At 35.0% G+C, this 24838-nt stretch overlaps 1 protein-coding gene and 1 non-coding gene across 2 annotated transcripts in view; one reads left to right on the top strand and one right to left on the bottom strand.

Moving 5' to 3' along the window:
- The first annotated feature begins 408 nt into the window (after positions 1-408).
- Positions 409-490, top strand: TRNAS-GCU (transfer RNA serine (anticodon GCU)). Its single transcript has one exon. It is a non-coding gene; the product is annotated as a tRNA-Ser (tRNA).
- Positions 491-12482: 11992 nt separating this feature from the next.
- opa (Zic family member odd paired) overlaps positions 12483-24838 on the bottom strand; it is a 73739-nt gene continuing 61383 nt past the window's right edge. Inside the window, exons 2-3 of the mRNA XM_085950966.1 lie at positions 13004-13426; positions 12483-12913 (exon numbers count right to left, since the gene is read on the bottom strand). Coding sequence (XP_085807092.1) covers positions 12636-12913; positions 13004-13426 — 701 coding nt within the window. The 3' untranslated portion in view covers positions 12483-12635. The remainder of the gene's footprint in view (positions 12914-13003; positions 13427-24838) is intronic.

The following is a 24838-nucleotide window of genomic DNA, read 5'->3' as shown; positions in this document are numbered from 1 at the left end:
ATCTATTATGGTTTGGTTTCGCAGGGTTTAATTGAATTTAAAAAAACTAACCAACACCATCTGTAAAGAATTGTAGTCTTAGTTCAATGAAAACAAATACCTACGTATGATTGACAAAGCTTAGTGTGCACTATTTATGACGGATCTTAACAGCCTACCTCCACCCTTAGCCACTGTGTAATATCCATATTAGGTCCTAGTAACCATGTATGCTGATAATTTCGCTGTAGGCAAAGCCACCATTGACGTTAAAGTGTTAATGATAAACAATTTATTATCAATATTGATAAGTGGTAAATAAATACATCAACAATTAATGACTTTTTTAGTTACATAGGTTGCAGTTGTGCGTACAAGCTGTAATAATGAAATTTAATAAATTTGATAATGTTAAATAGTGATTTACATGACGAGGTGGCCGAGTGGTTAAGGCTTTGGACTGCTAATCCAATGTGCTCTGCACGCGTGGGTTCGAATCCCATCCTCGTCGATCCAATATATTTTTGTATTTATTTTAAATTTTAATCCAAATCTGTTTTAGGTGATAGATAGAGTAATGCTTCATAGCTTTGCACTCTGACTCTAGGATGAAATTAATGTAATATATCATTCTAAAGACATATTTTTTACATTTTTTATCTATTTATTTTCTTATTCTTACATATATTAATTCAAGTGAATATAATTTGATCTGATTTTATGCGAGGTAATCAGGCAAAGAGGCGTATCAGTGCAGTAAAAAGTGCAAAGTTATCACCATCAGCCTGAATCTATCCACTGCTGGATGAAGGACTCTTTAAGCTGCTTCCACTACTCTCGTTCCTGTGCGTTGCGCTGCCACGTACTTCCGCAGATCATTTCATCGTTCCAGCGGCCTCTAGGTCTACCTTGCGGACGTTTTGTACCTCTTGGATACCACTGGATGACTAAATTTGTCCAACGATTGTCTCTTCTTCGAGCTATGTGTCCAGCCCATCTCCATAAATTGAGGCTTTTAATGAACTCTATCACATCGCAAACCATTGTCTGCTTCCTTATCCACCCATTCTTCTTTTTGTCCTTTCGCGTTATGCCCAGCATGCACCTCTCCATACCACGTTGTGCTACTCTAAGTTTCAGGATCTCTCTTTTACTTAGGGTACATATTTCACACGCATATGTGATTACGGGAAGCACACACTGGTTGAAGACTTTGCGCTTTATGCACAGTGGAAGGTCACTTTTGAAGACATTCTTCAGGCGGCCAAAAGCACTCCAGTCTAGCTTTACTCTGCGAACCGTAGACTATAGATACATCTAGACGCCACCCATTGCATTGCTAAATGAAGCTGCGTGCTTGGTTTGTGGGCGAGCAAACGCATACGTATACAAATGTTTGAGACCATAGACCATTTCGCTAGTGCTCGCCCAAAGTGCTCGTACTAGACGCTCAGAAATGAAATATAATTTTCTATTTTTTTTACGTTATATAGTATTTTTAAGCGGTCAAAATGCAACCATTAGGTAAAGATATCCACAATATAAGTTATTTTAAAGAAACACGGTCACTTGATATTAAAATATATAATAATATAGGTGGTACAAATAAATTATCACGAACATGTATCAACTTACCTATGAAACGTAATACCATTTTCTTGCTTATCAGTACGGCTACCACATTTTCAATTCAATTCAATTTATTTATTTTTAACATATTGTGGACATTACAAATTATAAAATTAAGACGTTCACAACATGACATTTTGAAACAAAGAACTATAAAACAGTAAGTATTTCATAAAAATAGAAATAGATAGTATGTTATTAAACAGTAGAAATATGTACATACAAAAATATTAATTAGATATGTACAAGGAAGTACACCGGATGAGTTAAGCAGACCCTATTTTAAGAATTTATAAAACAACGTCCACCTATAAATACTCATCCTCACGTAGGTGGAAATGGTGGAATATATCAACACCCGAAGCAATTTCGTTGAATATAGTTATCGCCCTCCCAATTGGCATTACCAGTGGCAGGTTGGTTCTGCATCTTGGGAGAATAAACAACTGATGTTCTCTATTTCTAAGATAGTTATCAGGGACATACAGGTCAACACTGCCCAGAACGGCAGAGTTCTCATTTATACCTCGTATAAGTCGAAAAAAATACGTAGCTAAATAAAGATTTCTTCTAAATTGCAAACTGCAGTATGTAAGCATGCCTAAGAGAAAGTCAGTTGGATAAAGCCACGGATAGTATCCGTAAAACCTTAAATAAAGGAGTCTCAAGAATTTCTTCTGAACCCTCTCCACCATAAGGCCATACTTCAACTGATGCGGTGCCCAAACAATAGACCCACTCTCAAGTCTGCTTCGAACTAAAGAATTAAATAAAAGTTTTAATACCGTAACATCCGAAAAGACCCGGGAAGTACGCATGACGAAGCCCAACATTTTAAGCGCCTTGTTACAAATGGTAACTATATGGCTAATAAATGTCAAACGTAATGCCAAGATCCCTTACAGATGATATTTGTGACAACTCTGCTATGCATCGAGTATTGGAAAAACAACACTTTTGAGACTCTGGTAATCGACAAAAGATTGCATTTATCAATTAGCTAACGACAATCGTCCAAGGTGACAACTTCCAAAAAGAGTTTCAAGTCATCAGCGAACAACAAAAACATAGCATTTTTTATTACCAATGCTATGTCATTTATAAAAAAATTAAAAATTTATAAAAATTTTAATACAACACACCGAACCATCTTTTCTACTTAATTAACTAAAAATATTTGCCACTGACTGTTTAACACAAAAATAGCAATTTTAGCAACACGGTTATCGACGCTTAGTTAAGCAACAAACTAAGATTTGGCGGCGACACTATAGCAAACCATCTCCCATACCTGTGAACCTTTTATCTTACTCTAGCGCGTGTCGCAGAGATTATAAGGGTGCCGAATACTTTCTCACTCGCACTTATGCATCGTTTTTGTTCAGGCCTTGCTGCGAACGATTTCATCAAATATAAATCCATCTATAGATACTTGTCCCAGATAGATGTAGTTTTTCACCTGTTCGAGCGTAAAATGTAATATACCTACTACTCTATCTACTGAGATTGTATGCGAGGCTCGTTTGTCTTGTGTTTACCATAACTTACCGCTCCATTTTCAATTTGTTTTTCTTTCCTACCGAATAAGTATCGATTTCATCCATTATCATGCAATGTAAAAATAGCGACGGTTGCTTTTAAATTGTCAGTGAATGAAAACATTTTGTGTTTTTGGAATAGCAAAGGTGTCGACTGTAACAACAGACAAGGTGTCAAGGGGTCGCGCTGACCCGAAACATCTGTTTGAATTCTTTCATTCTTTTGTTTTATTTACAAACATTATCGAGTCATTTTAAAGCTTATAATTCATGATTTCATGAGATCACAATTGAATGCAATTGATTGTAAGACAAAGATATGCCACAGAAACATAGTTTGGAGATATGAGCAATTTAATTTTCTTGTTCGTTCACTATTGTAACAGGAAAAATTACTATCCTCATTAAAATGTTCGATATATCTCACATCTAATTATTCTGTTTGGAGCAGAAGGCGTGGATGACTGACCGATATCAATTTTGACTGGACTTATAACCGTTTTTATATAAAAAAAAATGAATTTGTAAGAACTACAAATTGATCATAATTATTGAGACATCTGTGTATTTTTTTAAAAAACGTGTCTTAAGGCTATTACCTTAGTTGAGGCACGGTCTAAAAAGATCGTGGCTAGGCGATGCGCGGATTGCGGATCGCGGGTGCAAATGACGCATGTCAAACGAAATATAATTATTTGTCATATAAATCCAACATATGTCCATTTAATGTTCTGTTTATTGTTCTAACGAGCGGAGCTGTTTGCCAGGGTCGGTCCTCACACGAGCCCAATTGGTCATGGAGATCCAATAGCAACCGAGGCCAACTTTGCGGCATTTGAGAAATTTGCAGCGTCATATGGGGAGCGGGATAGTCCCGACTCTTCTGTAGACCCATCTATTTCAATCGTGACACTCAGTATATGGGTACACTAAGCGTTTAACGTCAGCGGACAGCAGAGCCAGTCCAAAAAACAAAAATTTTCTTTCTTAACTTTCTTTTTTAAGCACTACGGTGCATGGTTGTAGCATCAGTCCCGTGCGGCTCCGTCTCGGGACGGAATGAGCACTTAAAATCACTTCTTTCAGACACGTTTAAAGAAAGCGGCCGTGCATATCCACGGCTGTGCATATATGACGAAGGTGGTGGGCACTTTATGTTCTATCAGTAACAATAATAATATATTCATTGACATGTTTTCTTTTTAATGTAAATGGGTAACGTTTTTAGTCATCTTTCCATGATTTAAGAATTAATACCCCCGTTGCCATCACTAAACAAATTGACGTGTTTCCAGCTCAACTTTCTCTCTCCGAATGGCAGCGAGTTCAAAATTTCGTCGTGCCTATAGTTGAAAATTATTTGCCGTTTCACTGATGTGTCGCCTTAAGTAAAACGTGAGTGTATGCCCTGGGAATTGGTTTTAATCAAAATCAACAAATTCATAATGTGACATATCATTGTCTTGCGATAACCCCTTCAATTGAGGTGCTGATAATGGAAAGAATTGGACAAGTAAATCAACATCAAAATTAAATTTTACCTTTTAACAGCCTTCTACACGGTTTGGGTCCATCACACTCAACATTCAGCGGTACATAGGCTCTGTGTCAGTGAAAAATCCGTGACTTGATCTGTCTTTCTGTAAGTAGCTCTTCGACATCCTTTCGGACTTTTGACCAGACCAATTATGACCATTCAACATGTCTATATGGTGGAGAAATATACAGGATGCAAACCACGTATGGGAACTGAAATACCTAACGTATATAGAGAAACAGGTAACCTATCAGGTAACCTATAGGATAAACTGGAACACGTTTTAAGAATACGCTTGTATTTCAACAACTGCACTCGTTTTATGCACTGACGCTCATTCAATATTGGTGCTTTTGAAGGTTGAAACACACACTATTGCACGTCTATAATGTTTGATTCATTTTCGTAGGACACTCACACGTTTAAAACCCTACGTCAAAATGTAGTGTATTGAATATAGCCTATCGGAATTATATTTATTAATCTGTTCTGTGATACAAACCATCAGTGGCGAAAGGTGACTTTTGGAAAGAGGTAGGCTGTGGAGATCTGATAAAAAGAACACACTTGTCAGGTATACTTACGAGAATTATTATTACTACTAATGAATAGGTACACACTAATGACAACGACACACCAATTTAATGAAACTTCAAAAACTCACTGACGACATAAAATTAAGGGACCAGTTTAAATTGAGTATTTTTTCAAAAAATTTGGCGTAAAAACCAATTTATATATACTTGAGATTAAAAAAAGGTTTAACAAATTTATACAAACAACTTCAAATAACAGCAAAATTACATTCTACTGGATTCCTTCACACGTTGGAATTCTGGGGAACGAGAACGCAGATAGCCTTGCAAAAACAGCAACTCTTGAGAGGAGCAGTGATAAACTCCCCATACCGTATACAGACGTATTTGAAACATTCAAGAAAATAGCCAAAACTGAAACAGATAGTTTATTAAAAGAACAAGGTCTAACAAAGGGGAAAAAGTACTTTCAAAGTTATTACAATCCTGAAACCAAACCATGGTATACCAATAAAATGCTAAATAGAGAAACAATCGTCACAATCAATCGCTGCAGAGCAGACCATTATAATCTTGCCTCATCCCTGGCTCGCTTGGGTATAATAAATGACCCTGGGTGCCGGTGCGGAAGTGAGACTGAAGATGTTAACCACGTAGTTTGGCAATGTTCTTTGTATGACACCCAGAGACAGCGGCTTCTTAAAGATTTAAGTAAACAAAACTACCAATTGCCACTGGATCTCACGATATTTTTGGCTCGGCCGAATATCAAGGCGTTCCAGTGTGTCCAAATGTTTCTGAGTGAGTGTGGCCTACAAGTCTAAACTTCTTTTCTTTTTCTCTTTTTTTTTTTCTTCTTCCTCTACCGTAAATTTGTATTGTAATAACTGTATGAGAAATTATTGTTATAATGTGTATATATAGTGTATGTTAAAAAGTAAAGCTAAATAAGACTCAATTGAGACTTCAGAGCTTAATAAAAAAAAAATAAAAAAAAAAAAACAATCCGACCTCTATTTACGTCAAGACAGATGGAACGCTGTGGTATATTTTTTAAAACCTTTGCAGATTGTTTTGTTATTATCTGTGTAATACATTCCTACACATACGAAATCTCTCGTTGGCAAAATAAATTATTTTATAGAATATAATATAATCAAGTGATTATGTAAATAAGTCAATAAGCAATTAAAAAATATTTTTCTTAAAAAGGTAGGCTTCGAATAATCTCCTAGATGGAGTCTTCGTCACTGCAAACCATATAATCTGGAAATATCCTAAAATGTGTACGGAAAGGGAAGAGCTCCTCAAGTCGGTTTAACCAGCTGTTGGGCCCACCGGACTGTCCAACCTGGTCGCCACAAAGGCCAATTTTCCAAATAAATTACAAATAGTAAGTAAGCTCTGCATGTCTATTATTTTGACTATAAATTCCACGTAATGCCCAAAATGTAGCATGAATAGATTCATTATTGATGTAATCAACTATAACTATGTGTACACCCTGTATAACTGTGTATTTTTCCATGATGATTTGCCAAACAAATACTAAATACACACTTGGACTTTTTTTTACAAAGAAGCTGCACTATAAATTAATACTCTAGTTTAGCTTCCCTTTTATATATAAGGGCTTGCGCAGACAGAGAGCGGTCAGGCGGTCTGCGTTCCGCGTTCGGAGTTCGGCGTTCTTTGTACTATATGGACTTCATACTGTATGGGTACACAGCCGGCGGTCAGACCGCGCCGGTCAATTGGAACGCTAGCGTTCTAGAGTTCGATTCCCGGAATTACAAAGAACGCCGTACCTCCCGTCCAGTCCCGTTATAGGAATTTGAGCAGTCAAAACATAGAGCGAAACCACACGGGGGAGTGAGTACGCAACAGCGGTGCTTTCTCACTTCCACTCGCAGTCGGAATATAGCGGTCTCGCATTATGCAGCGCCTGTGTCACTACAACGTTTGTACACAAATGGAACGTTTATTGTTGACCGCCACCTGTCTGCTGTCCCTGAACGCTAGCGGTCAACGGTCGGTTGAACGCAGAACTCCGACCGCTCTCTGTCTGCGCAAGCCCTAAGTTATATAAAGAGCAGAGTTGTTCCATTTACGATATTGGAAATTTGGCACTAGCAGTTGGCTGTTTTGTGTTAAGAACGATAACTCATTTATTTTTAGGTTTAGGAGTTTGAAAATTTGTGTGAGCATAGGAAACATGCTTTATTTTATAACATGATGCCATTGAAACTTCATTGGTCAAAAGTGGAGTTAGCTGGTTTGCAGATTAGCAGTCGAGTCTGTGGTTGACATATTGTATGTATATGAAATGTTTTAATTAAATAAAATACTATACAATTCTTAATATTATTATTTAATCGAGCGATGGATATGGTCAAAACCAGGGAACACAGAAATAATGAGAACTGAAATACATCCCGGGTAAGGCGATAGCAGGTAACCGACTCGAGTAAGGATGAATCTGCGTTAAACTTACACACGTGTCTAGAATACGTTTAACGTCGAATACTGAAAACTGCTCTCGGTTTATGCATTTACGCTCATTTAATGTTGGTGTATTACACACACTATTACACGTGCATAATGCGTGCTTCATTTTCGTAGGACACTTACACATTCAAACGCCTGCTTCACAATGCGGCGTATTGAATATAGCATATTGGTATTCTATTTATTATCTGTTCTGTGGTCAAAACTGACACAACTTCATCAGTGGCAACCTTAGTAGTCCAACGTAGGGATTGAAATATCGGTATTTTAAAACCGGTACCTCAGTAATCAAAATATCGGTTTTAAAAATCGGACCATACCGATATATTCGGGATTGAAAGTGGAAACGAAATGTATTAATTAACTTAAACGGTTTAACAGCAATGTATTTTTTATATCTGGTTACGCGATGGCTGGTTTACTTCCATCGCCTTTCAACGTCGTTTAAGACCAGCAATGGCACGTGCTATAAACTATTAATGTTTTAGAGATTTATATGGTACCTACTGTTCGGTTATCAGGGATACAGCGGAAAACACATTTTGAAAATACCCGATATAATAGATTATTAAATTTGTTAGTTTGGGTTAGGTTAGGTTTGGTTAGGTTAACCTAACAAATAATCCAGTTTATCGGCTATTTTCAAAATGTGTTTTCCGCTGTATTCCTGATAACCGAACAGTACCTTCCTAGTTCAATTCTCGCTGAGGTCACAGTATATCTTTGTAATTACATATTATATCAAACCTGGATATTCTGTGATTGTTTCAGTACAACCATGCGACTACGCAACCTTCTCTGTGAAGTCGTAGCATAGTGGTAATGCGCTGGGCGCGATACCTAAGAGACGCTGGTTCGATTTCTGCCGGGTGTCTTACTTTTTTCAAAAAAGATTGTATTCTATTGGATATATTTTCTCATGAGTGTTTTCAAAATTATGTATATAATGTTCAATAATAGAATAGTACATTCTTAAATCTTGTGAATTATTCGTTTAATAAAAGACATAGTAAATTTAAATTTTGAATTGTTTCCGTATAGCTAGGGTATGTATAGATGTGTAAAATTAATAAATTTTAATGTAGACACCGTTAATGTGATAAATATAAATTGATTTTTTTTATTAATAACCATGCCCTTGCTTTTTCGTACAAGGTGGTTGGGTAGGTTAGTTCCATTGATGGGGGGGCTAATTAGGTTCCTCCATTTATATCTTTAATTTTGTTTATGGCCAGGATTAAATATTTTGTGTAGTGTTCTTGTGTTGTTCTATTGCTTTGTACTTCGTGAGGTCAATTTCATGATTATGCTGTCTACACCCTGTCCTGAGAGTCCATCGCTCCCTTTCTAGTATAGGGCAGTCGTTGATGACATGCCACACAGTTTGAGATATGTTACCGTCACATGGACAACAGTCATCGTCCCTCAGTTTAAATCTTTTTAGATAAGCTCGCACCGCTCCGTGGCCTGTTGGTATCTGTGTGAGTTCGTTTGATATTTTTATGTTCCTGGCAATTGAGTGATGGCAGAGTTTATTTTTGGCATAAATTTCTGTGTTATTGATCCTGTGGCGGATGTTGTGTATCTGTGGTTCCATAGCTCTATTGTGTCTTCGTTTAGTTTATAAATTGATTGGGATTGGAGAAGGTCATTAATAACATGTTTTTCTTTCATATGACAATTTCAAGAATGATTCTTTTATTTCAAACAATAAAAATAACAATAATTCATTGAAACTTGTCGATATTTCGCAGTTTCGAAAAAATGCATTTGAAGCACTGCAAAACTGCTCAACGTCGCAAGTTTCGCACAATATAATAATTACATCTTTATAAATGCCAAAGGCAGCACTGGTATTGTTTTCGTTTATTTTTTTTTACAGAAATGGTGATAACTAAAAATTTTCAAAAATATAGCACAAAACATACAAATCTTAATATAGATAAACAAACGCTGTGCAAAAAAAAAATATTATACAATAATCACAAAATTTACTAATTATTATACAGATTTTTTAAAAATCACCCTTTTTAACGCAGTCATAACTAAGGGTACTTAATTTTTTGCTGTTCGGAAAATCGGGTGAGTATGTAAAATAGTTCAGTGTGATGTCTATCAGTGGCAAGGTGAGATTCGACATAAATATTGCACACTAAACTTTGTCAGTCATACTTATTTGTTTTCATTTAACTAAGAATACAATTTTCTGATGGTGCTGTTTGGTTTTTAAAATTCTATCAAACCCTGCCTATACCAAACCGTAGTAGATAATAGTCAAAAAATATTCGTTGATCTATAAAATATCTAAAACTATGTCCGATCCTAATAGGATCATATTATTATGGGCCTCCCCAGATTGGAGGTTTGTATTAACAGCTTTTTGTTTTCGCGAGAAAATGATGTTAGCCACATGCTCAACCTATCAGGTCCATTCTCTGACTCGAACACAAATTGAAAAACAATATGTATATTTGCCAGAACCAGGATTCGTATAGGTAAATCATTATACTGTGGCACCATAGGCGATTCGCGCGTGTATTGAATTGCTTGCGACAATGCCTGTTTCAATGCTAGCAAACAATACCACTACAACTGCAAGCCGTATTTGCCATACCTATAGTGCCACTGTAAAACGATTTACCTATACCTGGGACCCAGGACGCTATAGGCCAACACGGCTAACGTTGGCGTAGTAGATACCAGTCAAAAAAATATTCGTTTATCTGTAAAATATCTAAAATTATGCCATTAAACCATACTTACATAATTTCAGATATTTTATAGATAGAAAAATATTTTTTATCGATTATGATTTGGTTTTAGCAGGGCTTAATGAATTTAAAAATAGAACTAACCAGCACTAATCTGTAATAATATTTATTCTTAATTCAACACAAACAGATAAGTGTGCAGTATTTTTGTCGGATCGCCCATAGCATACCTAAACTATTATGGTTTGGTTGTCCTCAGGATAGGTAGGTATACTGCCGACCTTCGATGGAAGACGGTACCAAAAGAAGACGAAGGTTACATGATGCACCAACTGTAAAACCAACTGTAAAACAAGAAGTTTCGTTGCCGCCAGATAAAACCACAAATCGCTGAATGTAACAGATAGTTAAACATTTATGGGACGATTCTCACATGGAAATATTTTGAAGGGAGCAGCAGATGGATCAAGATGTGTGCTGCAGATTGATGGGCATCCAAGCCCTCCTGCAAAATATCTCAATATACTAGCCACCTAGACTGCTACTTCCTGCGATTTGTAGTTCCGTATAACCGTCGTAATTAACGGCGGATCAAAACGACCGCTGTCCACAGACAAATAAATATTCTCAAGTTTTACTGGGTCCCTATCGACCGCGTTTTGCGGCTGGTGCGTTTCGAACATAAGGTAACTTATATTGGATGGATATACGATTCGATATTCTGTTCGTAAGTCCGGGTACTCATTAGCGAGTCGTAACTGTAACCATTTCTGATACTGTAACCAACTCTAGATGCGAACTAATTATTTGGCGTCCACACTAGTTAGTTACTGTATCTGCAACGGTCACAGTTACGGCTAGCTAATGAGTACGCGGCTTATAACTATAGATTTTAATGAAATTTTAAAAATATGCTGGCATCACTGCTAGGCACATATGGAAAACAATAATTCGACAACATTGACTTACTAATGAACACTGCACATTACAAATAAAATTGCTTTTCCTGCTCATACACATTTGGGTCTGCTCATTCGAATTTTATTATTTCGTTAATAGATATATTTAATACCATGGCCCCACACAAGAAAGGGTCTGACAGGGCTCTAGCATAGGGGCCCGGACTCAGGAAGGGGCCCGGCGTACCGGGTCAATCGGGGATATGTGAGATAAACACATATCACAAATATGCTCTAATAGGCGCTATTTCATGACGGGGTCATTAACATTAAAAAATGATAATGTAAGATGGAATTTTTTGATTATTTTGTGTTGACTCGACAACTCCATAATTCAAGTAGATGTATTAAAACTACAAAAAATCGCTAAAAATAAATTGAAAGCCCTTACTTTTACCTCTAACACAATTTTAAAAACGCTTATGTTGTGAATCACACATGACATTAAACTTAGCGATAGGTAGGGGGGCCCGCTTTTAGAATGTGGGGGCCATGTTTAATGCATATTGATGACATTATTTTCACAAGTAAAATGTTAGGACTGGTACACACGGCGCTGTTAGTTACCGCGTCCGCGCTGCTTTGACGGACATACAACGTAATCCACATTTGGAATCACCAAATTGACTCAGAATTCACGCCAACGTGGTAATTTGCCGCGCCTTATGGTTTAGGCATTAAATATTGGCAAGTACATGAAAACATAATTCATATTATAATATGGGTACAGATTGCGAACTATTTTGTCCAACGTGTAAAATATTATAATATTGTCGCTTTATATGTTATTCTCAAGTTGGTAGGAAGGTACTGTGCATTATTAATAAGTCAATGCTTGACAAAGCTTCATTGATAAATAAAATATTTTGAAGTTAACATTTTGTATAGAATTTTAATTTAGTTTTTAAGCGGAAACAAGGTTTTTTGTTTAATATTTTTATATAATGTTTTTGCATGACGGCATAAATTGAAAGACTCTTTTTTTAAAAATAAACATTTTCTCTTAAAAATATTTGCATATATTTACAGTAAAAATATAAATATAATAATAATTACAGTGCAAGTAAAGATCTTAGACACACCAGCAGTTAAATGCGGTCAAAATTATTGATTTTGAAAAATACAGTCGTGTTTTTTTGGCAACCGTCGGCTGTACTTTTCGTCTGGTGTGCCTTGGCCCTAATAAAAAAAACTTTATGTATAGCAACAATTTAAAATAGTCCCTAAGATCACTGGAGTCAGTAAGCCGTCGCGGCCCCACTATGGTGGTGGTGGTGCACCAAATGGTGGTGGTGATTTGCAAAGTGGTGGTGATTCAAAGGGTGTGGTGCCGGAGAGTGGTCCTGCGAAGGTGGCGTCTGTAATCCACCGGCGCTCGCCGACTGGCAGACATACCACTCGGAAAGATTCGCTGTAGCTACTTGGTGGTGGTGGTTGAGGTGATTTAAATGGTGATGAGGATGGGTGTTGACTTGTGGGTGTAAATGGTGATGGTGGTTACTCAGACCAAAATTATCTGTTTCAATATTTGAGTGTTTATTATTATTGTTTAAATTAATATTGTTAGAGTTTGTTAAGTTGGTTAAATTTGACGATGGTACTAGGCCGCTAATCTTGTGATCTGAATTAAAGTATTTATCGTTTAGGCTTTCTAATTTGGTTGTAATTGAATGGTTTTGGTCGTGGATTGTTCCCATGGCAGTTATAGAAGCAGGGTTGATGTTGTTTTTGACGGGGGGCGCAGGAATAGGGCTCGCCGGGCCGTTGGTGATGCTGATGCTCTCTGATGAGTTGGAGTCTTCGCCGTCGCTGTCGTAGCCGTGCGTGGAGCGGTCGTCTCCGTGACCCGCGCCGTGGACCTTCATGTGTTTTCTGAGGCTTGAAGGGTGCGTGTAGGACTTGTCGCAGCCGGATATGCGGCAGTTGTAGGGCTTGTCGGAGGTGTGGACGTGGGAATGTTTCTTCCGATCTGAAGAGTTGGCGAATCTCCGGTCGCAGCCTTCATACTCGCATTTGAACGGCTTTTCTCCTGGAAATTGAAAAAAAAACGCAATTTAGTTTGTTGATTGAGTTCTAACTTTATAGGTAAGAATTATCTCGATCAGACTTTGAAAATCATCTGGGATATGATCATAAATAAAACCGAAATACATAAAGTTTGCCTCTAAATTTGTAGGTCACTGGTTAGATTCCTGTAATAATTATAACTGATCAAATAAATTGTCATCTTATTTTCTATTGGTATGTGACATAATTATATTTATAAACCCAATATGTAAATTGAATGGCTAATAACCACTACTAAGATAAGAAAAAATCTGTTTTGAAAAAAAATACGACACCCGTCGTGACTTGAACCTGTAACCACTGGATTCGCATTTTCCAGTTAAGCTACGGGTATCCTACTTAATTACGACGAATTTAACTAGTAGTTCTTACATGCAATGTTTATCAAATCGTTTTAAAAAAAAAAAAAAAAATTGGTTAGGTACATGTTCAAACACGCGCATTAACATGATCTTACTCCCTACTTCATTTATCGTTTGTCAATTTATGGCTACGGCCGCATGTTGTAGCTTAGTCGCTGAAAAATGCCAATAGAAATGGCGTATTTTAAAAAAATACTACCTTATTCTTAGGTCAATAATTATTATAAAGCAATCATTATTCGTAGGATGTTTATTACATTTGAATGGTCTTTTTAAAAATAAAATGCCTAATTCTTGTCATATTTGGGATCAAAAAGATTATAAAATATATTCTTTTATCGTAAATATGTCACTATATAATGTTAACATTAATTTTACTAATGGTTTTTTAAATGCGTTTAAAAATTATTAAAACTAAAAAATCTAAAAACACAACTTCACATGGACGTACTGAAATATGACTATATTCTAAGACTAATTAGAGCGAGAGGTTTAAAAGAATACTATTTTATGTAATAAAAATACTTTATGCAGCCATCAAATATTTAAAATAAATATAAAGGATAATAAGGCTTCAAAATTATATAAATAGGTTATCTACAACGTTTAAGGAATGTCCAGGGTTATGCTCTGAAAATTCCATAAAAGCTCCATTTTGACCTACGCTGAGCATGTGGGCCTTTAATAATCTTGGTATCGGTTCGCGTATTAAATCAAGGTAGGTAACAATATGATTAAATGCCCTAATTACTGAGCGGTGTTTTTCAAAAGGGATTTCTTAGTGGGTATATGCATGAGATGTTTTCAAATTATGTATATTCAATATATAGAATCTTACATTAGCATATCTTGTGAAATATTCGTTGAATAAAACAAACAGTTTATTAATAATAACATGACGTTAGTTAGGCAACTAGTTTTTAATTCCCTTTCAGAAATTCATTGGCTTTCTATTTTATTTAGTATGCAGGTATTACACCAAAAGTTTTCAATATTATAGATATCGATAGGACATAAGCCCGGCTTAATAATTCTATCCGATCTAGTATACCTAAGCCGGGTTTACAGCTGCAGTGAGCTCTACAAAATACTGAAATCGGATTGTCGAATTAGCGTACATGGCATTCAAAGTAAACTGTATTAAGAAATTTGAATGGACAATTGTATAACGATTAGGTCAAGTATATGTATGTATGTATTGTAAAAGCGGTTGTCAACCCTTAGATCAGCGTTTCCCATTTGGAGGGCCGCAGAAATACTAGTCGTATGAATATTTAGGTACTACTGTCACATATTTACAATGCATTTTGTTGCTGTGTAGGTAGCATACAATGAATTCTACCTGCATTGCACAATATGAGTGGATATTATAAATTTGCCGTCGGCTTCTTCTGCTAACATATCCATTGTTAATTCTGTTTTTTTATAAACTTAGAGCAGAATGCAGAAACATTTGTCAAACTAAAATTTCTTTAGCACAAAACACTACAATATACCTACTACAAACATGCATAAAGATGTCCTTAGTTAAGATCATGTTGTCTATGGTTCACCTCGTCTTAAAAGCTTCGTTCGTTTTTTCTATTGAAAATATTACCATATTTAAAAATTATCTTTCCTATAGTTTAGATAAATTATTTTGTAATTGTTATACGATGACAAAAATATGACAACTGCACTTTATATATGCAATAACTATAAATATATAATTAATATTTAATTACAATACTCTTATGTTTCCGTTATCAGTCATTATACGTGATTTCACAGGCACCGCAAGATATTTGTTTTAACATGGTAACACTAGCGTCAAGTGTCATTCTGTCTGTCATCTGCGCGGACTGGCGTATAAAAGGTAAAATAATATTCTGCATGTAAATTAACACTATCAATATCCATATTGAGATAAATTGTTAAATAAATTTGAGTGTATGGACTGTTTTATAGACACGCGAATTTATTTTGACAGAAGCTGTCAGTGGTAAATGGTAATACTGAAGGGGGCGTGTTCATAACAAAAGTAGTCTATGGTTAAGGATTCCTTAACTCTATAGTCAGTATAGTCTATAGTTAAGTCATCCTTTTCGGCAACTTAACCTTAACGGCCCACGTGCTCGTCGTAGGTCAAAATTGAGTTTTTATTGTATTTTCAAACCATGATCCTGGACACTCCTTAAACGTTGTAGATAATCTATTTATATAATTTTGAAGCCTTATTATCCTTTATAGTTATTTTTAACATTTGATGACTGCATAAAGTATTTTTGTAAAATGATATTGACGCGCGTGTTTGAACATGTACCGTTTAAAAAAAAATAAAAAAAAATTCGGTTAGGTACATGTTCAAACACGCGCGTTAACATAATTTTACTCCCTACTTTAATTATAGTTTGTCATTTTATGGCTACGGCCGTATATTGTAGCTTAACCACTAGGGAATGACAAAATAAATGGCGTATTTCAAAAAAACACTACCTTATTCTTAGGTCAATAATTATTATAAAGCGATCATTATTCATAAGATGTTTATCACACTTGAATGGTCAAAGACATAGCTTATAATAAGTATCTTTAGAATTATCTTCAAATGTGTTAATCTTGCCGATTTTTTGAATAATAAAATGCCTAATTCTTGTCAAATTTGGGATCACAGAGATTATCAAAATAATTTTTTATCGTGAATATTCTACAAAAATTATCTCGTAATAAATTATACTAATGGTTTTATAAATGCGTTTAAAAATTAATAAATGTAAAAAATCTTAACACCACTGCACAGTTATGTACCGAAATATGACTATATTCTGAAACATTAGAGCGAGAGGTTTAAAAGAATACTATTTTATGTAACAAAAATACTTCATGCAGTCATCAAATGTTTAAAATAACTATAAAGGATAATAAGGCTTCAAAATTATATAAATCGATTATCTACAACGTTTAAGGAGTGTCCAGGATCATGGTTTGAAAATATAATAAAAACTCAATTTTGACCTTCGACGAGCATGTCCCCCCTTAAGATCGAAATATTGGATTCTGCATTCCGCTTTGCGGTTCATATAGGGCAGGCATGTCCAACGAACGCATTGATAGATTTGGTCGATCACACAATAAAGAGAACTATATAGTAAATAATTTTAAGGCCTTGTCCACATGGAGTGTTTTGACTCGCGAGCATTCTAATACATTACTGTGACCTCATGTACCTACTGCCTATTCTTAATTCAACGAAAATAAATAAGTATGACTAAACAAGTGTACACTATTTTTGTCGAATCACCCTTAGCATAATAAATAATATCTAAACCATTTTGGTTTGGTTACGCAGGGCTTTGAATTTTAAAAACTAACCATCACTAATAATTGTATTCTTAGTTCAATGAAAATATATAATAAGACAAAGTCAAAGTGTAGTGTGCTTTATTTATGTAAGATCTTAACAGCCTAAATCAAATCAAATCAAATCAAATCAAATTTATTTATTTTACATATAATGAACATAACAAATTATAAATTCAAAGCGTTCACGACATGACATAAAATAAGTGTTAATAATTTTTAAAAATAAAAATACAGGGAATAAGTAATAAAATAAGAAAATAAGTAACAAAATAAAAGTAGATGGAAGCACACAGAGTGAACTTTGATAGACCCTATCTTAAAAACTTATAAAACAACGTCCACCTAAATTCACCCTCACGTAAGTGGAATATATCAATATCCGAAGCGATTTCATTAAACATGGTTACTGCCCTCCCAATTGGCATTACTAATGGCATGTTAGTTCTGCACCGTGGCAGACCAAACAACGGATGCCCTCGATTCCTAAGGTAATTATCAGAGACACACAAGCCAATACCACCAAGAATGGCAGAGTTCACATTTACGCCGCGTATAAGTATAAAAACTACCTACCTCCACCCCTCGCCATTACTGTAGACATACCTACATATTATTATGTCAGTTTATTGTTAAAATTACCATGGGACAATCCGGATATAGAATGACACATGGATTCAGAGAAATGACGATTTTAGTTTTCCAAGAAAAGTGAAGCAGTTTATAGGTACCTACTTTTAAAATCCTTTGAATTGTTATAAGATGAAGACAGCCATATGGGCAACATGGCGTTAAACCACATAACAGATTAATAAATGGGAAAATAAAACAGAAAATAAAACCAACGATTTGAAGGCGGATTCAGTTTATTAATTTAAGGTGACCATGTCATAAGACGCAATAAACACAAAGCGTGCCGAATGTCTTCAAATATTACAAGTGTCAAAACTTGAATGCGTAACATATAAGTTTATTCGATAATTATCCACACTCGAGAATATTTAAGTCATTTGTATCGAACAGTAAAACAAACTGTAAACAAGTCGCCATGTTTAAATTTCAATACGCCAACTTCAAAACATATTAATTATATTCTGACTACCAAAATCGACACACTAAAAAATTCCAGAAACGCTATCAAAGTGTCCTTCTTTTATAAAATACAAAATTCAACGTTAAATTTTTTTCATATGTTGATAAAATTAATAAAAAATGTAATAATTTAAACGCATCCTTATGCCGTTGTAATTTAACAAAATATTACATAATATCGTCTGAAGTTAAGTCAGATATATGACTTTATTTGACTTTTTGTATGCGTTTTTTAACATATTTTTAAATGGGCTTAGCCGCTTGAGCTCTTTTAGAGTTGTCACCTCAGCTCTTTCGTACCCGCTGCGAGGCATTTCTTTTAATTTGTCAAGAATTAAAGTGATTTATGCGACATGGGTGTTAAACTCGAAGAATTATAAGGGAATACGATCATTGTTGGAATGTAGTGACATTGCTAACGATGCCTTAGTAGATATTATTCGTGTTATTCTTAGCGGGCTCGCACATACACACTCAAAGCGACAGCAAAATATCGAAAATGTGATAAAATCTTTTGCAATTTAATCATTAATACTGACCATACCCAAAACAATCTTAATGTGAATTCTTTATAGGTATTTATGATGAAATGTGACTTTTAATGCCATCTATTATAAATCCTATAAGTATCAATTTTCGTTAAAAAGGCTTTAGTCTATCTAAACCAGATGGCAGTAAAAAATCACATAATTATTTTATTTTAATCTATGTTAGATACCTATAAGATATTTTCTAGAATCTTTATAGGTACCTCCTGATACAATATTTTGGAATCCATACTAAAACGGGTTTATACCTACTAACATTACAATAGTTTATTTTATACTTAATAATTATGATCTAATATTGTGCCTGTGTTATTTTAATATTATGGAATCGTATGCTTTAAGAAAATTATATTAATTTTTCAAACTGGCAATAGGGTAAGCTTTCCAGTGAATGAACGCCCCCCCCCCAGAGAATGAACAAAACTAGTTTATTTTAAAATCATAAGATATTAGTGATATTTTTCTGAAGAGATTTTTTTACGTTGTCAACACTAATAGGTATCAATGTGTTACTGTAAAGTTAATTTATGATAATGGAATAAATTTAAACATCTGTCAAGAATACGCCATACGTCGAATAATGACAACTGCTCTAGGCGGCTCTCGTGGTGGAGTGGGTAAGGCGCTGGCCTTCCACCCGAGAGTGGATTCGATTCTGTAGTTAGTCTGGTGGTCTAGTTCTGGGTTCGATTCCCGGTGAGGACACAATATTTATGTGTTTTTCTCAAAGCCTGGGTGTTTGTGAATGTTAAAAATTACTAACAACCACCTTTTACGAAAAAGCAAGGATGGGGTTATTAATAATTAAAAAAAAAAATGACAACTGCTCTTGATTTATGCATTGATGCTCATTTAATATTGGTGTATTACACACACTATTGCACGTGCATAATGCATGTTTCATATTCGTAGGACACTTACACATTAAAAACTCTGCATAAAAATGTAGTGTATTTAATATTGAGTATCGGAATTATATTAACTAGGTATTATCTGTTCTGTGATCTATGCCTGTAAAACTCTGATGATGAATATAATGTCCAAAAACCAAATCTATAAAGCAACATGACTTACTTAAAATGTAGGTAGAATTTTAATTAAGGATATAATACTATGTGTTATTCAACATAATATAGGGTTCTATACGTTTATCCTGGATACAGTGGCAAACACATTTTGAAAATAGCTGATTTACTGGATTATTTGTTAGTTTGGGTTAGTTTAGGTTAGGTTAGGTTAGGTTATACTAACAAATAATAATCCAGTATATCGGCTATTTTCAAAATGTGTTTGCCGCTGTATCCAGGATAACCGACTAGTACCTAATATAGCATTCAAAATAGTCCAAATAAAATATAAGTACAACATTACGTGGGTATAATAGCTATGAACAAAATTCAAAATATAATAAAAATAAAATTGATGACTTCAAAACAAATTTATCCTACCTCAATATTTCAAATAAAAAAATCTTCATTTTACTATTTGTATAGATAATATAAACATAACGCAGCCATAAATCATAACATAAGCAGAGCCATAAAGGTGAAATCACATCCATTGAAAATGCTAAAACAACGAAAATAATTGAGACTTAGTCGAACATGATAATAAAAAAATACTTTTGTTCTAAGTTTTGCCTAAATGCGGTTATTTATAGCCTCATAAATTTTGTATTTACTGCACATTATCATTATTCATAGTGTGTTGCTATACAATGGTGGACTTTCGCAAAGGTCCGAGGATCAAATCCGAGGCCTTCGATCCGAATGATTGAAGACGTGGTTTCGTTTATATTGCCAATTGATACAGTCGAAGGATATTTCGTGCCACGATACTTCAGTGAAACGGCAAATAATTTTCAACTATAGGCGCGACGAAATTTTGGCATTAGAAGAGCGAACGTCGAGGTGTGAATACGTCAATTTGTTTCGTGATGTCAACGGGGCACTAATTCTTAAATCGTGAAAAGATTACTAAAAACGTTACCCATTTACTTGAAAAAGAAAACATGTCAATGAATATATTATTATTGTTACTAATAGAATAATAAACAGAACATTAAATGGACGCATGTTGGATTTATATGACAGATTATATTTCGTTTGACATGCGTCATTTGCACCCGCGACCCGCGATCCGCGCATTGCCTAGCCACGATCTTATACCATGCCTCAACCGAGGTATAGCCTTAAGAAAAAAAAATCGGTGTGTGTACTTATTTACGCGCGTTAGAAGTTATACTTCCTTAGCGTAACAAAACAAAAACAAAACTTGTGATAAACTAGATTCCTCGACTCGCTCTTATTGTTATTAAGTTGATTATCTTGTTAAATTACACACTCAAGAAAAAGGACCGCTTATTGGAACGCCGTTGGTTTATTTCTATATACCTTAACTTATATTACTATATTATATAATTATTTATCCTTGTTTTTATTTTTAAAGTAACAACTGCCACTATAACGTTTAATAGTTTGTTTACGTAATGAATTGCAAATGGCCGACAATAATAAATTTGCTGCCTAGCAGCGGATTAATTCTAAACTATAATATTACACTGTATAATCGTCACGATTGCAGTATCATTATGTAGCGAAATGGTTGTGCGTTCGGCTGATAACCGAACAATCGTTGGTTCGAATCCAATCGAGTGTGTTTTTTTGTGTGAAAAAATAAATTATGTGTTACATGTCACACGCCAAAAATAAAATTTGATCTGATTTTCCAAACGCGCCTAAAGAAGTTAACTTCAAAAATGAATATAGTCAGAAACAATGCGTTCGTGTATTGGAATTAACTTAAATCTCTTGGAAACTGGTATAGGATGGTTACATTACGTAAATTGTATGTAAAACATTTTACAGTGGTACAGTTCGCCGTGAGCTTTCTTATCGAAAAGAGATGACCGTATACTTTAAGTATCTACGGTCTCCAATTTTATTAGATTCAATATGAACATTAATTCAATTTTCATAGCTAATTTTGGCAATATTCATGAATTCAGAAATGAAAACCTAACCTAACCTAACAAATAATCCAGTATTTCGGCTATTTTCATGATTTGTTTGATACTGGCTTCCTGCGGGGACACGTGTATAAATTTATCCCGTATTCTTCCTTACTTGAGATCGGTTGCCTGCTTCTCCTTACCCGTTAGGTATTTCAGTTCTCATTATTTCTGAGTTCCCTGTGTAACACTATACAAAAACACAGGTTGGTCTAAAACCCGCCGGACCAACGAATTTATTGAAGTCCGGCGGATGTCAATAGCATAAAAGACCTAGGGACTAGAGGTGAGTTGGAAATACTGTCACCAGTTTGTGTACTCAAGTTTCAGATGAAACTACCCATACTAAGTATTTGTGGCCCAATAAACTTATTCCAAAAAACTTGTGATGATATCATCGCGAGTCGCTGTTCTGTGCACTCGCCAGTTGGTAGACTTTCAACACTATTGACATTAAATGCACACGAACGAAATAGCACTTGAATATAGGTATATTTTAATTTATTAGTCTATTGCGTTCGAATGTATGAATAATAATAGGTCATAAATTTTGTGTCGCAGCTCAGTGGTGAGATGACGCACAGGCTTAGGCTTGTTATATACCGCTCAAAACATGTTTAAAATTAAAAAAATCACTGTTATTCATTTTTGTTAACAATAATATTGCAAGCGGAGCTCAGCGTATTTTTAGCGATTCTATTGAAGCCGATACACAGTCTGAGTTCCCTGAGCCGATACATATTTCAAATATTAATATTGAGTTGGTTTTAGTTTGAGTTGAGTACGAAACTTTTGTCGCTTACGCACGCCAAACGCTCTATATAGTATTTCAAATACTAGTAAGTATTTTGGAACAAGTTTTGATACTAAGTATTTTTTTATACTGGTAGTAAGTATACTTAGTCTCCAAAATCGACCAGTTTTCCCATCTCTACTGGGGACCAAACAGTGCAGGAAGCTAGGAGATATCTTCAACCAGCAGTAGATCTAGTGATGATTTTAGATACTCGGTAAATGATAAATAAATAAAAAGAAGATAATTAAAAAAACTCCACTATAAATCTTCGAGTGTATGGTAAAATTAAGCTATCTTTCCTAAATTACAAACAAAGACAATCTTTACCTTGTTTTTTTTACAATATGTTAAATACATATTTCGTCGTGCAATATATTATTATTTTTAAAGATATTGCATACGGGGTGTCCCAGTGGATGCATTGATTTACTGCAGATCGTAAATTTTGCGACCGTTTTTGTCATGATGGTCGAGATTCTCGGAAGGAAAATCGTTTTCACTTCGGTTTTCTATACATTATTGAAACCTTTGTTGGAGAATAACTTTTTCACGAGAAATCGTCATAGAACATGCCTATTGTACATTGTGGTGAGGTTATACCGAAATATATAAAAAAAAACAATGACATACCCACCCTATAATCAGTCTAATCTTTAATCTATACAACGATTACAAAGTTCCAACAACCTTCCTTGGATCTACGATTTGATTTAATTAGATCAATCGTGTGGGTCTCAGATTAATTTGTATACATGGGCCATGCAGTAGCGAAGGGTGGAGGTAGGCTGTTAAGATCCGCCATAAATAGTGCACATTAAATTTTGTTAGGCATACGTATTTCTTTTTATTGAACTAACTAACTACTGAGTTAACTCGTGCGTTATTGTAAACGTCTAAACTTCTGAATGAACTGTTTGTGTATATTTTTTAAACAATTTTTATCATTTTAGTTGTATTTATACATATTTTTAAAGGATTTATTTTATTTCAAATATAGCTGGCCTATATGTATTCACCTAATAAAAATTGGCTGGCAGTGATAAGGTTAATTTTTGGGCTGTCACCGTGTATTTTTTCGCCCTTTTCCCTAGACGTTTAGGGCTCATTGCAGCAGCCATTTTCACACAGTAAAGTGTGGTTTTAAGTGTATGTATGCAAACACCGCATGTCACGCCAAAGTATGTCGAAATTCAAAAAAGCATTCGGTTTATCTGACAGAGAACATTGTTCAGATTAAAACAATGTAGTTTACATGGTTATTAGAAGAGATAGGTAGGTATATGGGAGATCGGACATTTGGGTTTTGCTGAAAGAGCCAGAAGTTATGTCGACTTAAAACGAAACCCATCATCCTGCTACAGTTCTGCTGCATTTCGATGATCTCATTTCAGTATTTCAGCGCAGTATTTCGATCTCGATATCACACAACAAAAAACCGAATGTCACCAATACGTTTTTCAATCGTCCCCGGCGTCTGCCCAATATAATTATTTTTACTTCCACGACAATAAAATTTATCTCGTAAACGACTGCCGAGTACGAAGTCTGATCTCTTCAACGTGATCGAAACGTCGAGGAAAGAAAAAAGAAGAATCAGCGGTGAAAGCACATTAATCAAATTAAATAACAAGCAACCAATATTGTAAGTCTGAAACAACATAGTATCTACATACGGACATATTTTTGTCTATAATAATAGATGCCTACCTACGCGGTGAACGTCCCAGTGTACCTAATATTAATTGTCCGCGACTAAGCGATCATTCCGAGCGACCCAAATTTAATTAACCGTGACTAAACGCTTTGCCCAACACCATTTTTCTTATTAACAACCTCAAGCGGACGCCATATTGTTTCCGTTTTGTCTATGGCCCAGACGCGAAAGGGCGGGAGGGGCGACGCGTCGTTCCATTTTCGAAACGGCCGATTGACTTGATGCGTTTGTTTTTTCTTTTTAATTTTGTGGCTAATACGATGAATAGGTTTTGTCTTCCCCATTTATTAGCAGTGATGTTCCGTTAAATTAAAATAATTCGATATAATATTGTCATGTTGGCACGTTTATAGGTATACCAAGAGACAAATACGGTAAACAAAGCTTTCAGGATATGACACAAAGCAAGTGTTAATAATGTCGAAATACAAATAAGTACATGAATAAATAAGTAAATAATAAGATCGTATGGTGTAATATTTTGTCTTTAGTTTGGTATACAATAATATTTTA

Source organism: Rhyacophila brunnea, unplaced genomic scaffold, assembly GCF_057557595.1.
Source record: "Rhyacophila brunnea isolate RB1 unplaced genomic scaffold, BYU_Rbru_1.0 scaffold_24, whole genome shotgun sequence".
NCBI lineage: Eukaryota > Metazoa > Arthropoda > Insecta > Trichoptera > Rhyacophilidae > Rhyacophila > Rhyacophila brunnea.
Note: the sequence above shows the minus strand (reverse complement) of the source record. Positions and strands in the feature narration are given on the sequence as shown.